This window comes from Sus scrofa, chromosome 7, assembly GCF_054392235.1.
Source record: "Sus scrofa isolate SSC_HxYL_T2T_F1_AM1 chromosome 7, Sscrofa_HxYL_maternal_Yorkshire_Landrace_v2.0, whole genome shotgun sequence".
NCBI lineage: Eukaryota > Metazoa > Chordata > Mammalia > Artiodactyla > Suidae > Sus > Sus scrofa.
In genome coordinates, this window is record NC_139389.1 from 124,751,976 (window position 1) to 124,775,523 (window position 23,548).

Consider the following 23,548-nt stretch of genomic DNA (forward strand, 5'->3'; position numbering starts at 1 on the left):
CGGTTCCCCCCTACCCCCCATAGCCTTTGAGCACTTCCCGTATTATCATTATTTACGTACTCTTCAGTAAACAAGAGGTCAGAATAATTTTAACCCTGGCAAGTCTGGCTTCCTGTGACCAGGCGAACTTGAGTGAGCAATTGCCCATGCCCTAATAATATTTTAATGTTTTTTATGTTAGAACCCCTTTGATCCTGTTAGGAAACCAGTGCTCTCCCGGAACTGACCAGGAGGAGACTTCTTACGAGTCTTCGAGGTTAACCCAGACTCTCATTTTCCTTAGACTTTGCTGATTCCCCTTAGTTGTCATTAACATGCACCCACAATCGTTATTAAGAAAGCAAGTAACTTTGATAGATAGTTAAGATGAAATGGTGTTGGTCAAAAACCGCTGCCCAGCAGCAATTTATGATGTCGTGAGGGTTCATTCCTTTCAGTACACATGTACGTTGCTTTGAACGCTGTGCTCCGTATTGGAGATTAAAAGATTCACCTGAACGCTTCTCTCATGCCATTCAACATCCATTCACCATTATTCTTTGTGCCCACTTGTGCCAGCTAAATGTAAATACCATTGCTTGGAGACACCAGAATAGCTTTATAAAAGAGTAAATTTGAGCTGGGTCGTGAAGGGCCAAAAGGAATTTACTAAGCTCACGGGAAGGTCATTCTTGGTTGCAGTGCGGGGATGCAGAGACTGGAGAAGTTTTGGCAAGCTTGGGGAGAGCGGGAGAATGAATGTATTTGAGCATGCTGTGCAAGGGTGGTTGGTGAAGCAAGAGGAAGATTGAGGTAAACTTGTAAAGGACCTTGCTTTCCAAGGAAGGTGTGAGATTTTCTTTGGTACTTAGCCAATGACTGCCTTGCACAAGGAAGGGGGCATGAGGCTATTTTTTGTAGGATGGTCTCTCTGATAGCTGTATGGAAGATCAACTTGGAACTGAATGAGAGGAAATTGCAGTCATTCAGGTAAGGAAATGAGTGCCTTCATTGGGGAAAGATAGTAAAGGATGTTAGACATTTCTGAAATGTCAAAAAGGAATTCAACTGGTGGCAGCCAATTTGTGGTAAGAAGGTGACTTCAGAATTTTTCGTCTGGGAGACTAAGTGGTTGGTGATACCATTAAAGTCTAGTCTGAGATGTGCATAAAAATAGGACGGTGCCTCCTTGCACTTTAGGGGTGACAGAGCACAACGCTCCACAGTCCAAAGCATGTTCAGAGTTGCTATCTGTGCTATTCCAGTAGCCACCAGCCTCATGTAGCTGCTGAGCTTTTGAAATTGTGGTCAGTTCAAATTGAGTTGTGCTGTAAATATAAAATACACACTGGATTTTGAAGATTTAGGACTGAAAAAAAAAAAACCAGTTTCTTAAAAATGATTACATGTTGGAATGATAACATTTTGGATATGTTGGGTTAAATAAAATTAATTTCACCTGTAAAACTTTAATGTGGCCCAGAAAAAAAATTTTAATTACATTTGATATGCATGCTGTTTTTATTGGACAGAGCCGTACTAGTCTAGATGAATGATAGAGGAATTAGTGAGGAGTGGAATTTAGGCTGGGCCTTAAACTGGTGATGGTCAGCAGTGCTGTCAGGGCAGCTTGCTGGCACCCTCCAGGTTTGGTTGTTTCAGACTGTAGGAAGCCTTCAGAGATTTCTAAGCAAGGACTCATACATGTGGGGGTGTTTCAGAAGATTAATCTGGCAGTAGGGTTTAGGTTGAGATGAAGGGAGGAAAGGCTGGAGGCCAAGAAACAGAAACCCAAATGTAAGGCAATGAGGCCCTGTATTAAGGTACTTGCTGTCGGAATGGGGAGGGAATGGTAAATGTACAAGGAATTCTAAGGGGAGAGTAATTCCGGAGGTGGTAACAGTCTGTTCAAGAAGCAAAGGGAGGAATCAAACATGTAGAGTTTCTAGCCTTGGTTCCTTAGACAATGACTCGTGAACTCATGTCGCAGAGTTATAAGGTGCATTTGAGGCTGAAGAAGTTTAGTCTCAAAATAGCACCAGCAAAGGTGAAAGGAGGGAGGGGGCTGCTAAATCCTGTCTTTTTTTTTATCTCCCTGCTTTGACCACCGACTTTATCTAAACAATCACACATACCAGCAAATGTTTTGAATCTGCAGAACTGCCTATATCCTGTCATCTTATAATTGATCTTAAAATATCTCTTTGTTACCTGTTCTGTCCAACAGTTAGAACTAGGTCCAGAGTTTCCAAGGCCTTTCATTAGCTGGCCCTTTTCTATTCATTAGGGCTTTTCTTTCATTTTTTGCTTATATGATGGTGTGCCAGGCTAGTTTTGTCACTAGTACTCTGTAAGCTTTTGTTTTGGGCCTTTGATCATGTTACTCTCCTGTTTTGAATACCTTTTCTCTGTGTCTCTTTCTACCCAGGACCTACCAGTCCTTAGCAATTTAAGATCTTAACCTCTTTTATGATTCTCAATACATAACCTTATGGTAGTTAAAAATCTTCTTTCCTAAGGTACATAGTTCAGCCCTGATTATAACCAATTCCATACATTTACTTATTTTTCTTTTTTATTTATTATCTCTCCCTGCCGCCCCCACTGCCCTGCCCTGGGCATGGGGAAGTTCTCAGCACTTGGATCTTTGCCACAGCAGTGACCCAAACTGCTGCAGTGACCGTGTGACAATGCCAGATGCTTAACCCGCTGTGCCATAAGAGAACCCCTGTATTTTGTTATCTTATCCCTGTTTGCTTTATGTTAGCTTAGGCTTCCCAAAATTGTGACAAGTTTCTTTTGTAAAAAAAGGACTGGAGTTCTCGTCGTGGCTCAGCGGAAGTGAGTCTGACTTATATCCATGAGGACACAGGTTCAATGCCTGGCCTCACTCAGTGGATTAAGGATCCAGCGTTGCTGTGAGCTGTGGTATAGGTTGCAGGTGTGACTCAGATCCCGAGTTGCTGTGGCTGTGGTGTAGGCCAGCAGCTGCATCTCCAATTTGACCCCTAGCCTGGGAACCTCCACTTGCTGTGGGTGTGGCCCTAAAAGACACACACACACACACACACACACACACACACACAGACCATATGTTATCCACTTGCTGCTGCTCATGGTGGTCACCTCAGGGCAAGACATAGAGGTTAGACACCATGATTAAACCAAAGTAAATCGTCCTACCACATTTATGAGACTTATTTCTTTATTTTTTAGATTTATAAGGAACTCTTCCTTTGAACTCAGTGTTTCATCCTATATACAACTGAGATATCAGTAAGTAAAGACTATCTAATCAAGATACAGCTTTATTATATTACAAGCAGTTGCAAATTTTCATCTGTTGAAATCTGGGTCTGTCTGCAAAAACGTCTTAACATGAACTCATTCAGTTCTAGCTGCAAAATGCTGTGTATTTTCTCTTTGCAATGGAAAGAAAGTGGAGGGTAAGGTAGATTTGTGTAGGAAAAGAGTTCCTTTAGGCTGTTAATATAATTGGAGCACAGGGAGCTTTTTGGCAGGGAGAAGTTTTAAAGTCTTATCCAAAATTTTTTTTATAAACTTTTTTCATCAAATAGTTAGTATCTTTGTACTTCTCATACCTTACAAATAGGAACACGCTAAGTCAATGTATTTTTAACTTTGACTAATTTGTTTCAAGAACTGTTGCTTAAACAACCACCTTGTGTAAGATGTGCTGCTGTAGTAAGGATGCAAAAATAGATCAAACCCAGTCCTGCACTCGGAGGGCTCTCCCAAGTGAGGGGAAATGCATGTAAATAGGTAGCTCTTAATGTTGTGGTCACAGCACTAAGCTCATGTAATACTAGCCGTCTTCTTTCATTTATTCATTTAAGAAACATTTATTGCCCACCACTGTGTGTTAGGCATTGTGGAGGCGTTGGAAGATTACTGTGATCAAAACCAAGTCTATGGGAGTTCCCGTGGTGGCTCAGTGGTTAGCAAATCCAACTAGGAACCATGAGGTTGTGGGTTTGATCCCTGGCCTCGATCCATGGGTTAGGGATCCGGCATTGCTGTGAGCTGTGGTGTAGATCGCAGATGCGGATCAGATCCCGCGTTGCTGTGGCTGTGGTGTAGGCCAGCAGCTACAGCTTCTATTGGACCCCTAGCCTGGGAACCTCCATGTACCATGGCTACGGCCCTAGAAAAGACAAAAAGACAAAAAAAAAAAAAAACCCCAAAAAACCTAGTCTACTTTCATGGGTCCTTATTCTGGTGTGGGGAGTGAGAGGAGAGAAGGGGATGGACGCAGCGAGTAAGCAGCAAGTGTAGATGGGCACTAACTGTTTTAAGGAAAACACACACACATCATAGGATGTAACCAAGGGGAGCTGGACTTGAGGGTGGTCAGAAAATGTCTCGGAGATTAAATTTGAGGCAGGGAAAATATACAAACTAATTAGAGATCTTGATGACAGTGGAAATGGAGACATTATTATACTTGCGAAACACAACGGAGGTCAAAATGCAGGAATTACCGATGGATTAAATGTGGGAAACCAGTAAAGGAAGGAATCACGGATGATGCCATTAGAGACCAGATGTCATTTATTTACTTATTTATCTATTTTTTTATTTTTTGTCTTTTTAGGGCTGCACCTGCAGCATATGGTAGTTCCCAGGCTGGGGTCGAATAGGAGCTAAAGCTGCCGGCCTACACAATAGCTACAGCAATGCCAGATCGGAGCCACATCTGCGACCTACACCATAGCTCTTGGCAATGCCAGATCCTTAACCCACTGAGTGGGGCCAGGGATCAGACCTGCATCCTCTTCGATACTAGTTGGGGTTGTTACCACTGAGCCATAATGGAAACTCTGCAGATGATATTTAAAGCTGTGAGATGGGGCAAGATTACCTAGAGAGAAAGAAGAAAAGAAAGTCCTGCTGAAAAGCACTGCCTCATTTAGAGCTTGAAGGGAGAAAGAAATTAACCAAAGAGAGTGAGGATTGGCTAGTTAGACATACCGAAAACCAGCAAAGGGGTGACAGAAACAGAGTAGGGTGTTCCCAGGAGAATGGAGCCGCTAATTTTGTTGAATGTTGCTGCAGTTTCCAGTAAGTTGGGATCACAGAAATGTCCACTGGCTTAAGTTGTATAGAAACGATGGAAGCTGTCCTAAGGATGTGGAGAAAAACTTCAGATTTGGTGTGTTGGTGAATGGGAGGTGAGAAAGTGGAGACACATCAGTGGACAAATATTCTGAGAAATTTTGCTGTGAAAGGGGAGCTTAGAAGTGATGGAGCAGCTGCAGGGGATTGAAGGATTAAGAGGGGGTTCTTCTGAATTGGGAAACTGTAGAGTATCTATATGCTAATAGGAACGGTACATCAGTGATGCATTGATGATCCACGGGAAAGAAGGAATGACTGAGGAAGTTAAGTTCTTTAGAAGGTAAGCGAGAGTGGATTCAAAGCCCCCACAGGACTGGCCTTGGAGGAGAGCTGGGCCATTTGTTCTGTATGATGGGAGGCACAGCAGGGTACCTGCCGATAGGTTAATAGATACAGTATTTGGAAAATGAGGAGGAATTGTCTGATTACTTTGACTTTCTAATTGAGGAATGAGGTGAGATTATCAACAGAGAGTTGGGTGGAGGGAGGGGTGCATGATGCTCGAGCAGAGAAAAGGAGATGTGAACTGTTGGTTTCAGAGATGGGAAGTCAGCCTACTCAGAAAACTCTGATAGGTAGGACTTAGTGCCTGCTTTAGATCTTTGGCCATGAATTTATTTATTTTTGTTTTTTTGTTTTTGTTTGCTTTTTGGGCCACACCCGTGGCATATGGAGGTTCCTAGGCTAGGGGTCGTCGAATCAGAGCTGCAGCTGCCAGCCAACGCCACAGCCACAGCCACAGCAACAGGGGATCCAAGCCACGTCTGCACCTACACCACAGTTCACAGCAACGCTGGATCCTTAAGCCACTGAGCAAGGACAGGGATCGAATCTGCAACCTCATGGTTTCTAGTCGGATTCGCTTCCACTGAGCCACAACGGGAACTCCTTTGAGCATTAATTTAAAGAGCAAATAGCACAGCTATCTGATTGTTTCCTCCTGCCCCCTTCTGGCAACACTGAGCTGATAGAATGGACTGAGAATGACTGGAGCCAATGAAGGTTGAGGTCTTTTCAGGAAAGTACAAAGAAGGACTAGAGCAGCAAGATACTTGGGAGTGTTTGCAGAATAATCATGGTGGATCATGGTTCAGTGGAGACAGGAGGGAGGCATGGAGAGTGAAAAATTAGTTGGTGGATTAGGATACCAGTGAGGATAAAGGATGTTTGCAGTGGAAATACCAGAGTAAAGAAGGTGGTAGTGAGAGAGGAAGATACTTAAAGGTGACGTTTTGAAAGTGGTACAGCTTATCGGTTGAGATAAGTTCGTGGTTGTAACTGCAGTGGTGGGTGGCTAGAGTGAAACGAAGATTATTGGAGTTGAAGAAGTCAAGGAACGAAGAGGTCAATATTGAAGCTACTTAGAGGAAAACTGAGTCAGGAAATAAAATCCTCCATGAATGAGCTTGGACGAATAGACGCCAACAATGAGGAAGAGTAGGAAAGGCTCACAGTTGGGTGGCATGAGCTTCAGTGGGACTGGAGTGTTGCAAGGAGGAAGGAGGAGACATGGGTTGGAAGCTACAGTGAGGAGCAAGGAACACATCCTTCCTGCTTTCGAGGTCAGGGAGTACAAGAGAAAAAAGGCCTCTTGAGAATGCTGCGGAAGAAACGGTCATTTGAGAAGAGCCAGGTTTCTATAAAGATGAGCAGGTGAGGAGAACCTTCAGAGACGAGGTTTGAGTTACGGGTGAGTACAAGAGTTCCAGAGGGCACACTGCAAGGCTTGGAGAGGGAGAAGAGGCAGCAGATTGGGTCCAACTAGATGTGCACATCAGTGATAATGGGTAACGTGGGAGCCGTGGATCTTTGGCTGTGACCGAGGCAAACAAGGATGGAAGGTGGTGGGATCAGCCCCCTGACAGCCTGTTGGGAAAGGTGGGCAGTTCTACTGTAGGACCTTGGGCAGATGGTAAGGGATCATCAGATATGCAGTGACCTCTTCTGCTTGCTAGGAAAGGCTGATCTATTTTAAGGAGCTATGATCTGAAATGTTACCGTGGAGTTGTACTTTGCTAACGGGTGTTTTTAATACCATCTGTTTAATAGCACACAATTCTAGGTCCCAAATTCCAACAGATGCGTTCACGTAGCAGGCATCTCAGTATACATTCCATCCAGTCTATGTTGAAAACCTACTATGTGTCAGGTTCTCTTTTAGGAATTGCACACTTAAGATACCACCTCTGTTTCTCAGTTGCTCACATTCCAGTGCAAGGGTTTTTAACATTAAACTGCCAGAAAAACATATGAGTTTCTATGTGTATATGGGCCTTTTTGTTTTTTTAAGAATTGCGGGGAGAAGGAAAGGTCCGTAGCTTTTTATGAAATCCTCAAGGGGATCTTGTTATTGAAAGACCTCTGGTCTAGTAGGAGAGGAAGATGTATAAATTAATAACTGCACTGCAGTGCAATCACTGCCATCACAGAGCAAAATAAAGGAGGAAAAAATTCACCTTGAAGGGTGAGTTCACTAATTGAGTATATTTATTTACTGAGGAACTTGGTAGTCTCCATTCTAGGTAATTTATACACTATTTGAACTCATCTAACACCCTTTTTAACGTCTATGTTTATACTCGTATTTTATAGACTAGGATACGTAAGTGAGGAAAAGTTAATTAACTTACCCAGAACCCTGTAGGAGTAGATTGACGTACGGGTCTGCCTGATTCCAGGGTCTGTTGCTTTTCATTAAACCACACTGGGGAGCCACTGAAGGACTCTGTAAGCAAGAAGGTGTAAAAGTATGTGGGTACCTTTACACTTAGCAGTGATGGAAATAAGTCTTTAAGATAACTCTGCTTTTGTGTTTAATTATATTTTTATTTCTTTTGAAAGAACCTTTTGGATTGTTGTTATTGGACCAAAAAAATGACATCTATTATCAAATTAACTACCCTTTCTGGGGTCCAAGAAGAGTCTGCTCTTTGCTATCTTCTCCAAGTTGATGAGTTTAGATTCTTACTGGACTGTGGCTGGGATGAGCACTTTTCTATGGATATTATAGATTCCCTGAGGAAGTAAGTCACTGTTAATATTTCTACACTTTTAGTAAATCAACCTCACCTTTCTCCACTGTAATACCATTTTGATGTTACATTGATGTTGCATTTTTTGCTCTAATTTAGTTTATAGTAAAATATTTCGTTTTACTTCTGCCAAAGAGCCAAATAATGACTGTTTTTATTTGTATAGTTATTGATTGACTTGTAAGCTGTGAAATTCAGCAGAATCTTAAGTTAATCTTTGCTACTTGGTCGATCTCAGATTTTTGCACCTAAATTTTAGAAAAGAGCAAAGATTAAGTTTATAGGAATTTGAAGAAAGGAAAAACCTTCCTTGTAAAAGTTCTGTAGTCAGATCACATTAGCTTATTTTCTACTATCTTTTGATGCTAGACATTTGAGAATTGGTGCTTAGAATAAAGTCCATGAGATACAAAAGAACACTAATCCATCAAAGAAGAATTTAGTAATGTTTGCACTGTTGTACTGATTATGGAAGGAATAAGAACTTAAACATTTAAAAAACTTAGAACTTACAGCAAAATTTTTTTTTCTCATTTCTTTTGTTGATGAGAACATATCCTTCACTGATTAAAGTTTTACTGTAATGAATATACTGTCAATCACCATGTTAAAAAGTTGAGACAAAAAAATCCATAATAAATATGTGGCCTTTTAAGTATATTTACCTTAACAATTTCTTAGTTTCTGAGCTTAGTTCTTAAACCGAAATTAATAGCATACAAGATAGCCACTTGAGGAGTTCCTGCTGTGGTGCAGTGGGTTAAGGATCCAGCATTGCTGCAGCTGCAGCTTGGATTCAGTCTCTGACCTGAGAATTTCCATATGCCACAAGTGCAGCCATTTCAAAAAAAGAAAAAAAAAAAAAGCTATTTGAAATCAGGTTATATGTGGTGTCTACTGTTTATCTTTCCTTTTTCTTCTTTTTAAAAAATATATGGGTCTAGACACCATATATTTACATGCAACTTATACCATAATTTTGATCCCTGTGCAGGACAGAGGTAGTAATAATTGAAATTCATATGGAACATAATTTTAGCTCTTAGTTTTGCTCTTTCACCCCAGCATAGTCTTCAACTCAGAATGCTGAGAGAAGTCAGGACAGTCACATTAATTTGGGGTGTCCTGCTTTTACCCTTAAGAGCCAGACTTGAGAAGTAGCCATCTCGACTGTGTTGCAGGCATGTCCATCAGATTGATGCAGTGCTGTTGTCCCACCCGGATCCTCTCCATCTTGGTGCCCTCCCGTATGCTGTCGGAAAGCTGGGTCTGAACTGCGCTATCTATGCAACCATTCCTGTTTATAAAATGGGTCAAATGTTCATGTATGACCTTTACCAGGTAATGTAAACAATTAAAACATTTTTTTTAACACTCCCGCAGTGATCATCTTTAACCTTTGATCTGTGTTGTTCTTTCAGTCCCGACACAATACAGAAGATTTTACCCTCTTTACACTAGATGATGTGGATGCAGCCTTTGATAAAATACAGCAGTTAAAGTTCTCTCAGATTGTGAATTTGAAAGGTAAAAAAATGCGTCCAAATAGCAAATAATTGGGCTAATGGTGTTTAACGATTACAAGGGGAATTTGTAGGGAAAATTATAGGCACTGTAGTCTGAAGAATAAAAAATTAGCATTTTTTGATCTGGAACTCTGAACTTCCCCCCAGTCATTTGGATTTTTAAAGTCTTCAAGACTAAATTCTGACAAAATGTAACAGTTGAGGCCTTTTCACATTTGATTTGCAAAAGACTTATTTAGTATTTACTGTGTGTAACACACAAAAGTAATGCGGCCAGGTCCACCTGTTGGAAGCTCACAGTGACGTTGAGGAGATAAAGTATTCAGATAACTAAAGCCTTGATTGAAGTAAATGAAGCGCTGTGGCAGCACAGAATAGAACGTGCCCAAATTCTGGAGTTGAATATTAAAGAAATTGTCATCTAATTAAGTCGGGAAGTCATATATTAGAGTATATGTTTATCATCTATAGAGAGAATTCTATTGAAAGATTTTCATAAGTATGAAAAAATGGTGAAGGATTAGCCAGGAAGTAACAGTGGTCTCAGCGGTTTTGCCCGAATTTAATTTTTCTACAGGATGCATTCTTTACAATAATGAGATTTGAATTGTCTATTTAGACGTTGGCGAAGATGGAAACACTTGATAATTGTGTGTACAATATAAATATTAAAGTTTATTCGTCCATACTGAGTTATTTAATAGTAATAGCAATCTCTAGCCTTCTATTTATCAGCACAAGTATGTCCGTAAGAAGACACGGTAAGACGACAGAGTGTTTTCCTCCATGCAAGCACGCGCTAGCTGGGGGACAGGCGGGTGAGACTTGCATTCACTGTCTGCCTTTTTAACTTTGGAATTTTGTAGCATTTGCATACATTACCTATTTAAAAAATAGATAATGAATGAACCTTTCTTTAGGGTTGTGAAAAGAAATCTGAGTACTGTCATTATCTTGTTGACACAGGTAAAGGACACGGCTTGTCCATCACACCTCTGCCAGCTGGTCACATGATAGGTGGAACAATATGGAAAATAGTCAAAGATGGAGAAGAAGAAATTGTTTATGCAGTTGACTTCAACCACAAGAGGGAGATGTAAGTATATCAAGACAATAAGCGAAGGAAATGCAGTTGGTATTATTTCACTCTTTGGAGAGAAAATAGAAACAAAGTAATTTTTTTAACCAGAAATCTAGAGCAACTTAAAAGCACCAAATAGTGAATGTTTTTTAAATTACTTATGATTTGCAGTGTAAGGGAAAAAAAATTGATATGAAATAAAAGACATTGTTTGGAAATTTATGTGCAAATATCTACTCTGTAAAACAAATATCTCTTTGGAGAGGTTGTAAAGGAGACTAATTTTTGTATGTCAAATTATATTTTATATGTTCTTGACCTGCTACGTAAAGGAATTTTGTGGGATTTTTTTGGTTTGTTTAGTTTTTTGTTTTTGATAAAGTCAGTATTTACTATCTAATATAACTATATTTAAAGTTAGACTCCCTTTAGGAGTTCCCATCATGGCGCAGTGGTTAACGAATCCAACTAGGAACCATGAGGTTGCAGGTTCGATCCCTGGCCTTGCTCAGTGGGTTAAAGATCTGGCGTTGCTGTGAGCTGTGGTGTAGGTTGCAGACACAGCTTGGATCCCGCGCTGATGTGACTGTGGTGTAGGCCAGCAGCTGTAGCTCCGATTACTAGCGTGGGAACCTCCATATGCTGCCAGAGCGGCCCTAGAAAAGGCAAAAAGACCAAAAAATAAAAAAATAAAAAAAGTTAGACTCCCTTTAAAAGGGGTTTAATTTTAATACTTGATTTTGTACTCATAGCATTTTAATAAAATTGTTTTCATTTCTTTTGTAATTTCTGTACATTAAATTCAAAGCTATTTTATATTAGAGTACAGTAGCCTGAAGATCTTTTGTATCTTATGAAATATTTAAGACTAAAAAGTTGAATTTTAGGCTCTTGTAATCACAGTTTAATGAGGAAAGGATGGATACTTGAATAAATGGTATTCAAACATTTTGGGAGGAGTTCCCATTGTGGCACAGTGGTTAATGAATCCAACTAGGAACCATGAGATTTCAGGCTCGATCCCTGGCCTTGCTCAGTGGGTTAAGGATCCGGTGTTGCTGTGAGCTGTGGTGTAGGTTGCAGACTTGGCTTGGATCCCATGTTGCTGTGGCTCTGGTGTGGGCTGGTGCCTACAGCTCCAATTAGACCCCTAGCCTGGGAACCTCCATATGCTATGGGAAGCGGCCCTAGGAAAAAAAGGCAAAAAGGACAAAAAAATAAATAAATAACAAACATTTTGGGAAATTTTTTTTTTTTTTACCAAATATTAAATTTCAGATGAATTAGAATTAAATAGAAAATAAAATAATATTGGTGAGTCTGATCTCTGATTTGGGAAAGACTGTAAGCAGAACGGCAATAGACTAAGTTACAAAGGAAACTTCTGATAGATTTGATTATGTATCAGTTCGAAATGTCTGAAACAATAAACTAAATTAAAAGACCTATAAACTAGGGAAAATATTTATAGCAAGTTGACCAAAGACTTACTTGTAAGATCAGGTATTGGAGTTCCCACTGTGGTGCAGTGGGTTAAGAAGCCAGCTGCAGCGGCTTGGGTCACTGTGGAGGTACAGGTTTGATCCCTGACCTGGGAACTTCCATAACCTGCAAGTGTGGCCATTACAAAAAAAAAAAAAAAAAAAGACCAGGTATTAATTAATCAAAAAGATACCTGTTGCAAAATGGACAGAAGTTATAAAGTCAAAAAAATTTAAATGATAATGATTTTTTAAATTAAATAACATTAAAATTGTTTTTATTTATTATTTTTTTTTGCTTTTTAGGGCTGCACCCATGGCATCTGGAGGTTCCCAGGCTAGGGGTCAAATCGGAGCTATAAAAACTTGTTTTTAAATGGTAATATTCTTCCTGGAAGTATTTAGTGAGTTGGTCATTCTTTCTGGTTGAACTTTTCTGGAAAAGGAAGAGCTTTCTGAAAAAAGCTTAAACCTTTCTGGAAAGCCATTTAGCAATATTGTATATTTCAGTAAATACATTTCTAGGGATGTGTCCGAAAGAAACAATTGGAAATGCAGTTGAAGCTTTTTGTAAAAGTATTCTTTGAGAGATTATTTACAATGGCAAAAAAAAGTAGCCTAAATGTCAGTAAAGGGAAAGGACCAAATAAATATTATACAGATAGAACAGAAAGTTTTTATAATTGTTAAAAATTAGATCTTGAAAATGATTTTAATGTCCTGGGAGAAAACTAGGTCATAGAACTGAGTATATTGGTGTATACATGGGCTGTCACCTTTGTAAAATACATATACGTATATATTCAAAGAAAAACTTATTTATGTACCTAGAAGGATGTGCACCAAAATATTATATTGATTGTCTGAGTGATAGTACTCTGGAGGATCTTAATTTTTCCTTTTTTCAATTTATCAGATTTTCTTATCAATGGCCATGTATATTTGGATAGTTAATAAGGAAACCAACGTATAAAATAAGTTATTTTTTAGATAAGGTAAGCTATTGTTTATATGAAGTGATAGTAAATATTCTTCTTCAACTTAATTATAGCCACTTAAATGGATGTTCCCTGGAAATGCTAAGCAGACCTTCCCTACTTATCACAGACTCATTTAATGCTACGTACGTGCAGCCCCGGAGAAAACAAAGGGACGAGCAACTTCTGAGTATGTATTGTACACCGTCCTTTCTACAGCACTGCGGGAGTGCATGGCAGTGTGAATTACTGTTTATTCTGTTCTGTTTGAAACTTTCCTTGTCATAAGAGATTGGCTAACTCCAGTATTTTTTGAAAACATATTGTGTGACCATATCAATATTTTTATAAAGAGATGCTTTAGTTGGTTTGAATTTAACTTGTGTGGAAAAGGTATAAAATTGGTTTCTCCCTGCCATTCAGCACATGGCTAGCTCTCCCTGGCCTCACTGGTATATGTCTTGAAAACATCAGAATATATAAAGATCTCACATACAACTACTAGAAAGAATTTATACTCTAAAAGAAAAATGAACAAAGGAGATAAATGACTGTGCAAACAGTTTGCTAATTTTGGTATATAGGTGTTTTACACTCTAATCTAGAAGTCTTGGTTCTTCTTTTTTTTTTTTTTTTTAAATGTCTTTTTAGGGCGGCACCCAAGGCACATGGAGGTTCTCAGGCTAGGGGTTCCAATTGGAGCTACAGCGGGCGGCCTACACCACAGCCACAGCCATGCCAGATCCGAGCTGTGCCTGCAACCTACACTGAAGCTCACAGCAATGGCGGATCTTTAACCCACTGAGCGAGGCCAGGGATCGAACCCGCATCCTCACGGATGCTAGTTGGGTTCTTTAACTGCTGAGTCACAATGGGAGCTCCCTAGTCTTGGTTCTAAAACGATGCCTCTGGGCCATCCCTGGTTGCTTCTGCTTTGGCTTGAGCCCTTCTACCTTATATATACTTTTTATAAGCTGCATGGGAATTCTACAGGGAAAATTGGATTCCACTTTTAACATATTTGTAACCAGTGCCTTCATTTGTCCACTTAAAAAGTATGACTTGGAGTTCCCATTGCGGCTCAATGGTAACGAACCTGACTAGTATCCATGAGGATGAGGTTCAATCCCTGGCCTCACTCAATGGGTTAAGGATCCAGCATTGCTGCAAGCTGTGGTGTAGGTCACAGATGCAGCTTGGAACCATTGTTGCCCTGACTGTGGTGTAACCCCTATCCTGGGAACTTCCATATGCCACAGGTGTGGCCTTAAAAAGACAGAAAAAAAAAAAAAAAAAGGCATGACTTACATACTATGTTACTCTAACTTTAAGGTTTTCAAATCTTGGCATTTTCTTGGTTTTTTTGTTTTTGCTGGAGTTTGATTTTATTAAAAATTTCCAAGCAGACTTTCATCTAGAAAGTCTATTATTGGAAGAGAGAATATTATTTATATTTTATTCTACAGACATACACAAAGCATGTATGTATTAGTATAAAGTATAAATATGTGTGTATAAATTTTGGCATTATATTTCGTAACAAACTTTATTGGAATTGGCAGGTGAGACCATAGTGACCTGGAAACCCAAGGCTGGTTGCATTTGGCCTATTGACCCAATTTTCTCAGTATACTGTACAAATGTCGTTTTCAATGTGTACTATAGGTAAAATAACTGCTTTATAGGTTTTTTGGGTTTTTTTTTTTTGCTTTTTAGGGCCACACCTGTGGCATATGGAAGTTCCCAGGCTAAGGGTCGAATCAGAGCTATAGCTGCCAGCCTACGCCACAGCCACAGCAACGCAGTATCTGAGCCATGTCTGCAACCCTGCACCACAGTTTATGGCAATGCCAGATCCTCAACCCACTGAACAAGGCCAGGGATCGAATCTGCATCTCATGGATACTAGTCAAGTTCATTACTGCTGAGCCACAAGGCAAACTCCCTATAATTTTTCAGTGAAAAAACTTGGGAGTTAATGCCATTGCTTTTCACTCCTGTGAACATATATTCATAGTATAAAAAGTAATTGTAATAACCTGAATGAAATTCTTTTACTTTGTACCTGGCATAGGGACTGCTCATTTATAAACTATAGTTTTTACAGTAAAAACATGGAGGTAAAATAATTTTTAACTTTGTAGCAACGTATTGTTAGGTTTTATAAGGATTTTACATTCTTTTCTTCTAGCAAATGTCCTGGAAACACTTCGAGGTGATGGAAGTGTGTTAATAGCAGTGGACACTGCAGGTAGAGTTTTGGAACTTGCTCAACTCCTTGATCAAATTTGGAGAACTAAAGATGCCGGATTAGGTGTTTACTCATTGGCACTCCTAAATAATGTCAGTTATAACGTGGTGGAGTTTTCTAAGTCTCAGGTTTGTTTTCTTGTTATCATTTGTAATAAAGACGTTTGCTGCAGAGATCGGGCTTAGGGAAAACAATGTGTTAATTATAATTACCCTTTGAATTTTCTTGTTCTGTTGAGGTTGATGATCTTAATGATGATAAGGATGATGATGATAAAAACTAAAAATTAGCCATTTACTATTCTGTGTGCTTTGCATGTATTATTTCATTTAATCTTTATCTATCCTATGAAGTAGGTTCTATTATTGTTCCCATTCGACAGATTGGGCCAGTTGCTTCTCTAACGCTTAATATCACAATCTGCAGAACGTGGGCAAAAATAGAACCTACCTCATAAGAAATGAATGTTAGAATCCATTTTTCTCTTCCTTTTGAACAAGCTCTTTCTGTTGAAGTAGCCGTCTCTGGGGCAAGGTATTCATTTAGAGCTTAGACACTGCCTTCTGAATAAGATTTAAGGTGACTTATAACTGAAACGTAATGCAAAATTAGATTTTTAGGATGAACATCAGGCTGGGAGGATCAGATGGGGATTAGAAACAGTAAGTTGCTTGTCAACATGGTACAAATTTATGCAAACATTGGTGGAAAAAAGACTTAAGACAAGATGGAACTTGAATTCCTCGACTGTTGTAGAATACATTGAAGTTATAATATAGTTTTTTCTAATTATTGTCACGTTTTCTCCCACACTAGGTAGAATGGATGAGTGATAAATTGATGAGATGTTTTGAAGACAAAAGAAATAATCCATTTCAGTTTCGCCATCTCTCTCTCTGTCACGGTCTTTCTGACTTGGCTCGAGTACCTAGCCCTAAAGTGGTACTTGCCAGCCAACCCGACCTGGAATGTGGATTTTCAAGGGATCTCTTTATTCAGTGGTGTCAGGACCCTAAAAACTCAATCATTCTAACTTACAGAACTACTCCTGGGACTTTAGCACGTTTCCTCATTGATAATCCATCTGAAAAAATTACAGAAATAGAGGTGAGTGCTTGTATGTGAATGTAATCTTTTTTTTTTTGTCTTTTGTTTTTTTAGGGCCACACCCGCAGCATATGGATGTTCCCAGGCTAGGGGTTGAATCGGAGCTGTAGCTGCCAACCTACACCACAGCCATAGCAATGTGGGATCCAAGCGGCATCTGACCTATACCACAGCTCATCCTTAACCCATATCCTAACCCACTGAGCAAGGCCAGGGTTTGAAAACCCGAGTCCTCCTGGATCTTAGTTGGATTTGTTCACCACTGAGCCACTACGGGAATTCTGTGGATGTAATCTTGAAATTGTTGGGGGAGATACATTATGCACAATGTTTATAACAATCAGTGACCAAAAATAAAACGAAGTTGTTTCAGGATTTTTATTAAAATAGCAGTAGAGGGGCTTTAATAGCACACATTTCAGAGCCACTTAATTGGAAATTCTCAGCCTTGAACCCAGAGAGTATATATGCGCTGTATTCTCATTCACTCTTTGAACAGTTCCTTTCACCTTCTTTCCCTTACTGGAGTCTGGTTATTTCCTAATGGTTTCTATTTCCTGCAGCCCTCTCAAGCAGAGGCTCTTCCATTCTCTTAGGTGTTTCATAAGTGGGGTAGGTGTCTTGTTCTGTGTTGTGTGGCTTTTAAACCATTTCTCTTCCCTGTGTAGTTCATGCTGTCAGACTTGCATGGCCACTGACCCCCTTCCCCTTGTCTCAGACACGTAACTGATCTCTTGGTCACTCTCTGTCATTCACTGGTGGCTTTAGACCTTGCGTCCCAGTCTTCCTGCCCCTCGTACTCAGACTCCATTCCCGATGACTTCAGGATTCATGTGTTTGATTTCTCCGGGTTCTTGACACCTTCCTTCTCTACGATCTTTCCCTCCACTCCACCTCCGCCATCCCTTCCCATGATCGTGCTGTCCACTCCCAGGGGTGTGCCCTTCACCTTGCTGTGATTCCCAGACCTCTCTCTCAGGTGGCCCTCGCCAGTCTCCCGACTGACTTTCTCTGGAACTCCATGCCTACAATTCTTTGGTCCTGTTGGGACATTCAGTTCATGAAGCTCTATGTCATGGTCTTTCTGACTTGACTGGTCAGTGGTGCATGGTTATTTCACAGATACCTTTAACTCTTTGACCTGTGTCCTCTTTGTTATACTCAGTGGGCAAAGCCTGGACACGAGTTAAACCATGTGCTCAGTCCGTGCCTGTGACCAAGCAGCCCGGTATTACTGGAGTTCCACACGCACTGTATGGGCAGGGCTCCCCTCGGATGTGTGACCTCACATCTCAGAAGGGTAGCCCACGCGAGCACTCAGCTTACGGGGGATGGTCCTTTTCACGCTCTCCAGTAAGACCACTGCATACCTCCTTTCTCCTCCGATCTCCTGCAACCCACCTCAGCCTTTACCGGTAGCATCTGACCTGGTTTCAGACTTACTGAGAAGTAGAAGCAGTCAGACAGAAATCTTCCTACCTTCTCGTCACTAGCCCGTCCTACATCCACATTTTCTCCTGTTATAGGAGTGACGATGAGTCAAATGACCAATATGCCAAGAGACCATTTTGCTTAATAACCAGCCCATCAAATCTACCAATTTTTCAAAACTGGTATCATTTATAAAGTTTATAGCAATTGATGCTGAATGGGCTGATAGCTGCCAGACTTGTGCCAAGTTTTAGATGACTATTTTTTATTTTGTCTTCATGGCAGCCCTTTAAAGGAATGTTTAGTTAGTTAAAAGCTGAATGGTAAGGGAATCTTAGTTTTTAACTATTTAAAAGCATAAACAGTAACTAAAATCTGATATACATTTACTATATATATTTTATATTATATATATATATATATATATATTTTTTTTTTTTTTTTTTTTTTTTTTTTTTTGCTTTTTAGGGCCACAAGCACAGCATATGGCGGTTCCCAGGCTAGGGGTCTAATAGGGAACTACAGCTGCTGGCCTGCACCACAGCCACAGCATCAGATCTGAGCCACGTCTTCAACCTATGACAGACAGCTCACAGCAATGCCAGATCCTTAACCCACTGAGTGAGGCCAGGGAGCGAACCTGCAACCTCATAGTTCCTAGTCGGATTCATTTCTGCTGCACCACAACGGGAACTCCTACATTTACTATAAAAACTGAATTGTTGAGGAAGGATGCAGAGCAAGCATACCAAAGTAGAATATATACTGTCTTTTGGGCTATTTAACAGCTTAGAAATACAAAGTTAAAAGAAAACACAAAGTTAAAATACTTGAAAGAGTTTCATCAGATATGAAACACTGAATTTGAAAATACTAATTACTGGAAATGCAGTGAAGACTGGTATGTCATTTGAGGAATTAATTAAAGACTTAAAAGTGGTTTAAATTTGAAAAAAATAGAAAATGACATTTGGAGCTGAAACTTGACATGTTTTAGGTTTTTAATTTTTATAAGTAATTTTTTACTTAACTTTTTATAAGTTCAGGGTTCTTTCCCCTCGCACCTTCTTAGGGATATGTCTTCTGTAGTTACCCTTTTTCTCTCCACTACCTATCACTTTTTTCCTCTACTTAGTCACATCCAAAATAGTTTTTATTATTCCCCCTCCCCTATTCCCAGACTTCTTCTCTGAGCCTTCCTCATCTCAGGGAATAGTAGCACTTTTCATATGTTTCTACAAGCCCCAAACTTAGAAATTTTAAAAATATTGATTGAAGTATAATGTATACTGAAAAGTGTGCCCATTGTAAGTGCACAGCGTGATGGATTTTCACAGACGAGCACACTCGTCTAGCTCGTGCTCGGGTCAAGGAATAGACTGTCGTCGGTACTGCAGAGCCCCTTCCCGATCCCCCATCCTTCCGAGGGCACCCACTATGCTGACTTCCAACGTACAGGTTATTACCATTTATTTCTCAGTTCCTATTTGTCTCTCGCCACCCATATCCAATCCAGCAGCAAGTCCTACTGATTGGACCTCCAGATATATCCCAGAGCTGTCTACTTTTCTCCAGCTCCGCTGCCATGCTTCTAGCCCATGCGAAGGGGTCTTGCCTGGACTGTGTGGTAGTGCCCTAACTGGTTTCACTGTTTTTACCATTATACTCCCTTAATCCTTTTCTTTTCATAGCATCCAAAGACCTCTTTCTCTCTCTCTCATTTTATTCGTAAAACCACATTAACATTAATTTTACCATCTGAACCGTTTATTTTTTTATTATTTATTTATTTCGTCCTTTTAGAGCCACACCTCTGGGATATGGAAGTTCCCAGGCTAGGGGTTGAATCAGCTGTAGCTGCTGGCCTAAACCACAACCACAGCAACACGGGATCCAAGCCTCATCTTTCGACCTACACCACACTCAACGGCAACACTGGACCCTTAACCCACTGAATGAGGCCAGGGATTGAACTCTTGCCCTCGTGAATGCTAGTCAAGTTTGTTACCACTGAGCTACAACAGGCACTCCTTCCAGAACTTTTCATCATGCAAAACTGAAACTTTATTATATCTATTGAACAATTCCCCAAGTCGTCTTTTACAGATTCATCATTTCATGTCACTCCCTTGCTCGAAGTCTCCAATGACCTCCTTCTACTCTTTGGATAAAATCCAAATTCCTTACCAGGCTTTCAACACCCCACATGATCAGACCTCCACCCACTTTTCTGATCTTACCTCCTTTCACCTTCTCCATGCTCTACACTGCTTCACGGCATCAGGGTCTTCTTCCACCTCCGATGGTCCTTCCTCCCAGCTTTGTACTTGACTACTCTTTGTCATTCAAGTCTCAGTTTAAAGGTCATCTCTTCAGGAAGGCCTTCTCTGACTCGCAGTCCACAGTAACTACTCAGGTGGTTGGCAACCCATCATGGTACTTTATTTTCCCAGCACTCATTGCTGTCTGCTGTTTTCCTTGTGTTTTGGCTTCCTTTTCCCACTACCAACTAGAAGGCAAGTTCCATAAGAAAGAGATCTTTTTTTTTTTTTTTTTTTTTTTTTTGGTATATCCCTAGTACATAGAACAGTGCTTGAAATGTCTAAGGTCCTTGAATTCCTGAATGACCAAATGAGTGAATATGTGTTAACCAGATTTCTGGTCATGTTAGATAAGAGTTTACCATGCATGATATTTTTCCATCTACACCTATCACTCTTAGAGTCAAGTCTTACTCATTCAAAAAGAGCCAACACAGGGAGTTCCCATTGTAGTGCAGGGGAGACACATCCGACTGGTATCCATGAGGCTTCGGTCTCTATCCCTGGTCTCACTCAGTGGGTTAAGGACCTGGCATTGCTGTGAGCTGTGGCGTAGGCCAGCAGCTGCAGCTCCAATTCAACCCCCTAGCCTGGGAACTTCCATATGCTGTAGGTTCGGCCCTAAAAAGAAAAAAAAAAAAAAAAAGTTGTGTCCAGTATTTACTGTTGCAGACATTGCTGCCATGTACTTTTTTCCTCATGTTTGTGTGATCATTTCAGTAGGATGAATTCCTAGAAGTAGAAATGCTGTATTAAATGACAAACACATTTTTAGTTTTAGATGTTGACAAACCGCCTTCTAACATAGCTGCACTGATTTTTCACAGTGACTAAAGGTATCCTTTCCCCACTGCCAATCCTCATTGGCAGCATTGCCAATCTCATAAATTAAAAGATGGTATCACATTTAAAAAATTTTGCATTTTTCAAAAATAATTAGTAAAATGAGATAATCTTTTCATGGCTGCTAGTTTTCTTATTTTATAAATTGGTTATGTTTTTTTTTTTTTTTTTTTTTTTTTTTCTTGGGCTCTGTTTTGGCATGCAGAAGTTCCAGGCCAGGACTCGAACCTCCGAACACCTGTTTTCTCTCTTTGATGTGTGGCTCATCTTTTTCTTAACTGCTTTGAAGAATTCTTAGGAAAAAGTAGTTTCTGATAGTCAAATAGTGCTGCAAATAATATTTCAGATTGTTTTAATTTCATGTGATCTAAAATGTCAGAGATTTTTGTTTTTCCTGTCACCATGTTTATTCTCCTTTTGTTTTGTTTTGTTTTGTTTCCTTTTGGCCAACTCTGCAGCCTGTAGGTAGAAGTTCCAGGGCCAGGGACTGAACCTGTGCCACAGCAGCGACCCAAGCCACAGTAGTGAGAACACTGGATCCTTAACTCACTGCACCACCAGGGAACTCCTTCTTTTGGGCTTTATGTCATGTGCAGCCCCACCTACACCAAATTATAAAAATACTTTTCTGTATTTTCTTTTTCTGATTGGTGATTTTTAGCTGGTTTGATTTGAACTAAACCCATCCTAGAAATATGACAGCTCAATTTTAGTACTAATCTAAGTAGGATCTATAATTGTACACAATGGAAAACTTGAATAATTTTCAGAGGAAAATTTAGTTTAAAGATGATGAAGCAGTTTAGAGATGTGATGTATCTCACACCTCACTGGCTTAACCCCCTTCTTTCATCTGCTGCTTTTCTTTAGCTGAGGAAACGTGTAAAGCTTGAGGGGAAAGAACTTGAAGAATACTTGGAAAAAGAGAAACTAAAGAAAGAAGCTGCTAAAAAACTTGAGCAGTCAAAAGAGTGAGTTGTTTTCAGATGAATTAGAAGTTTACAAAAGTCATTTGAGGACTTATTTCTAGACAAAAACATTTGACTGAACATATTTAAAGTTGCTTTTGACTTTATTACTTTCGTTACCTCTTTCCAGTGGTGCTAGAATACCAAATTTTGTCGCTGCTGATGTTAATATGTATTTACTAACTACCAGGTAGTGCTACCTTTCACAGAATATCACTCCACTAATACTGTTATTATCATTGAAGTAATACTGAATGTTAATAATAATATTGAAATCTGAATTAAAAATCTTTTGGGGACTTTATGACCTTTATCTCTTCCAAAACCCTCCTAGGGCCGACATAGATTCCAGCGATGAGAGCGACGTTGAGGAAGATATTGACCAACCATCAGCTCATAAGACTAAGCACGACCTGATGATGAAAGGTGAAGGCAGTCGTAAAGGCAGTTTCTTCAAACAGGCGAAAAAGTCTTATCCTATGTTTCCTGCCCCAGAAGAAAGAATCAAATGGGATGAATATGGAGAAATTATCAAGTATGTGAGCAAAACAAGCTTTTCTTTCGTAGCGGTTGGAGGCATTAATTGTGTTCTCATTTGTGCTCAATGACTTCGGTCTGTCTAGTCATCGTATACTTGGTTAGTTTCCAAATCCCTGAGCTTGAAAGGTAGAGCCAACGTGTCATTTGAAATGCAAAAGTGGAAAGATTGAGAAACATCTAGAGAGTGAACGTTAAAGGGAAACTGGTAGATCTCTTCCTTCTGTATGTGAAAATTTTAAAACGATGATCAAGACCTCTCTCCGCCCTGCCTCCCCCCACCCCACCCCACCCCCAAAAAGCTAAGGGACGTGTGTTGAGGAAGGACACACGGTAAGACCGTTTTGATGTTTAGGAAGTGGGTTATGTCTCCGATAGTGTTGCACACATGTTTTAAGAGAAATAGGAAATAGCATGAGGAGAACCATGGAAAATTTACGAAATCTGCACCCACTGTTAGAAAAACAACTGAAATCATGTATTCTAAACACAGATTTGAAAACCCTGCTATTCTGTAAAGATCAGATGTCTCCGCACAGGGCAGTCTGTTTAGCATGTGGACAGTGCTTTTTAGCTTCAATTTTCTTATCTGAAAAATGAAAGTAAGAATTAAATGAGGTTGGGTTTGGTTTTTTTTTTTTTTGCCTTTTCTAGGGCCAAACCCATGGCATACGGAGGTTCTCAGGCTAGGGGTTGAATCGGAGCTGTAGCCACCGGCCTACGCCAGAGCCACAGCCACACGGGATCTGACCCGCATCTGCGACGTACACCACAGCTCATGGCAACGCTGGATCCTTAACCCACTGAGCGAGGCCAGGGATCGAACCCGAAACATGGTTCCTAATTGGTTCGCTAACCACTGAGCCACAACAGGA

At 40.1% G+C, this 23,548-nt stretch overlaps 1 protein-coding gene across 8 annotated transcripts in view; it reads left to right on the forward strand.

The window, feature by feature from the left end:
• Window positions 1–23,548, forward strand: part of CPSF2 (cleavage and polyadenylation specific factor 2) — a 30,490-nt gene that overhangs the window by 621 nt on the left and 6,321 nt on the right. The window contains exons 2-12 of one of the 8 annotated variants that reach the window (XM_084970082.1): window positions 682–969; window positions 3,196–3,255; window positions 7,960–8,141; window positions 9,332–9,491; window positions 9,572–9,677; window positions 10,643–10,772; window positions 13,290–13,405; window positions 15,407–15,594; window positions 16,283–16,573; window positions 22,039–22,139; window positions 22,471–22,671. In XM_084970082.1, coding sequence (XP_084826208.1) covers window positions 7,993–8,141; window positions 9,332–9,491; window positions 9,572–9,677; window positions 10,643–10,772; window positions 13,290–13,405; window positions 15,407–15,594; window positions 16,283–16,573; window positions 22,039–22,139; window positions 22,471–22,671 — 1,442 coding nt within the window. In that variant the 5' untranslated portion in view covers window positions 682–969; window positions 3,196–3,255; window positions 7,960–7,992. Of the gene's footprint in view, window positions 1–681; window positions 2,874–3,195; window positions 3,256–4,594; window positions 5,222–5,801; window positions 8,142–9,331; window positions 9,492–9,571; window positions 9,678–10,642; window positions 10,773–13,289; window positions 13,406–15,406; window positions 15,595–16,282; window positions 16,574–22,038; window positions 22,140–22,470; window positions 22,672–23,548 lie in introns of those variants that run through there. The other 7 variants (XM_021099626.2, XM_084970087.1, XM_084970086.1 and 4 more) reach the window with 7 other exon arrangements.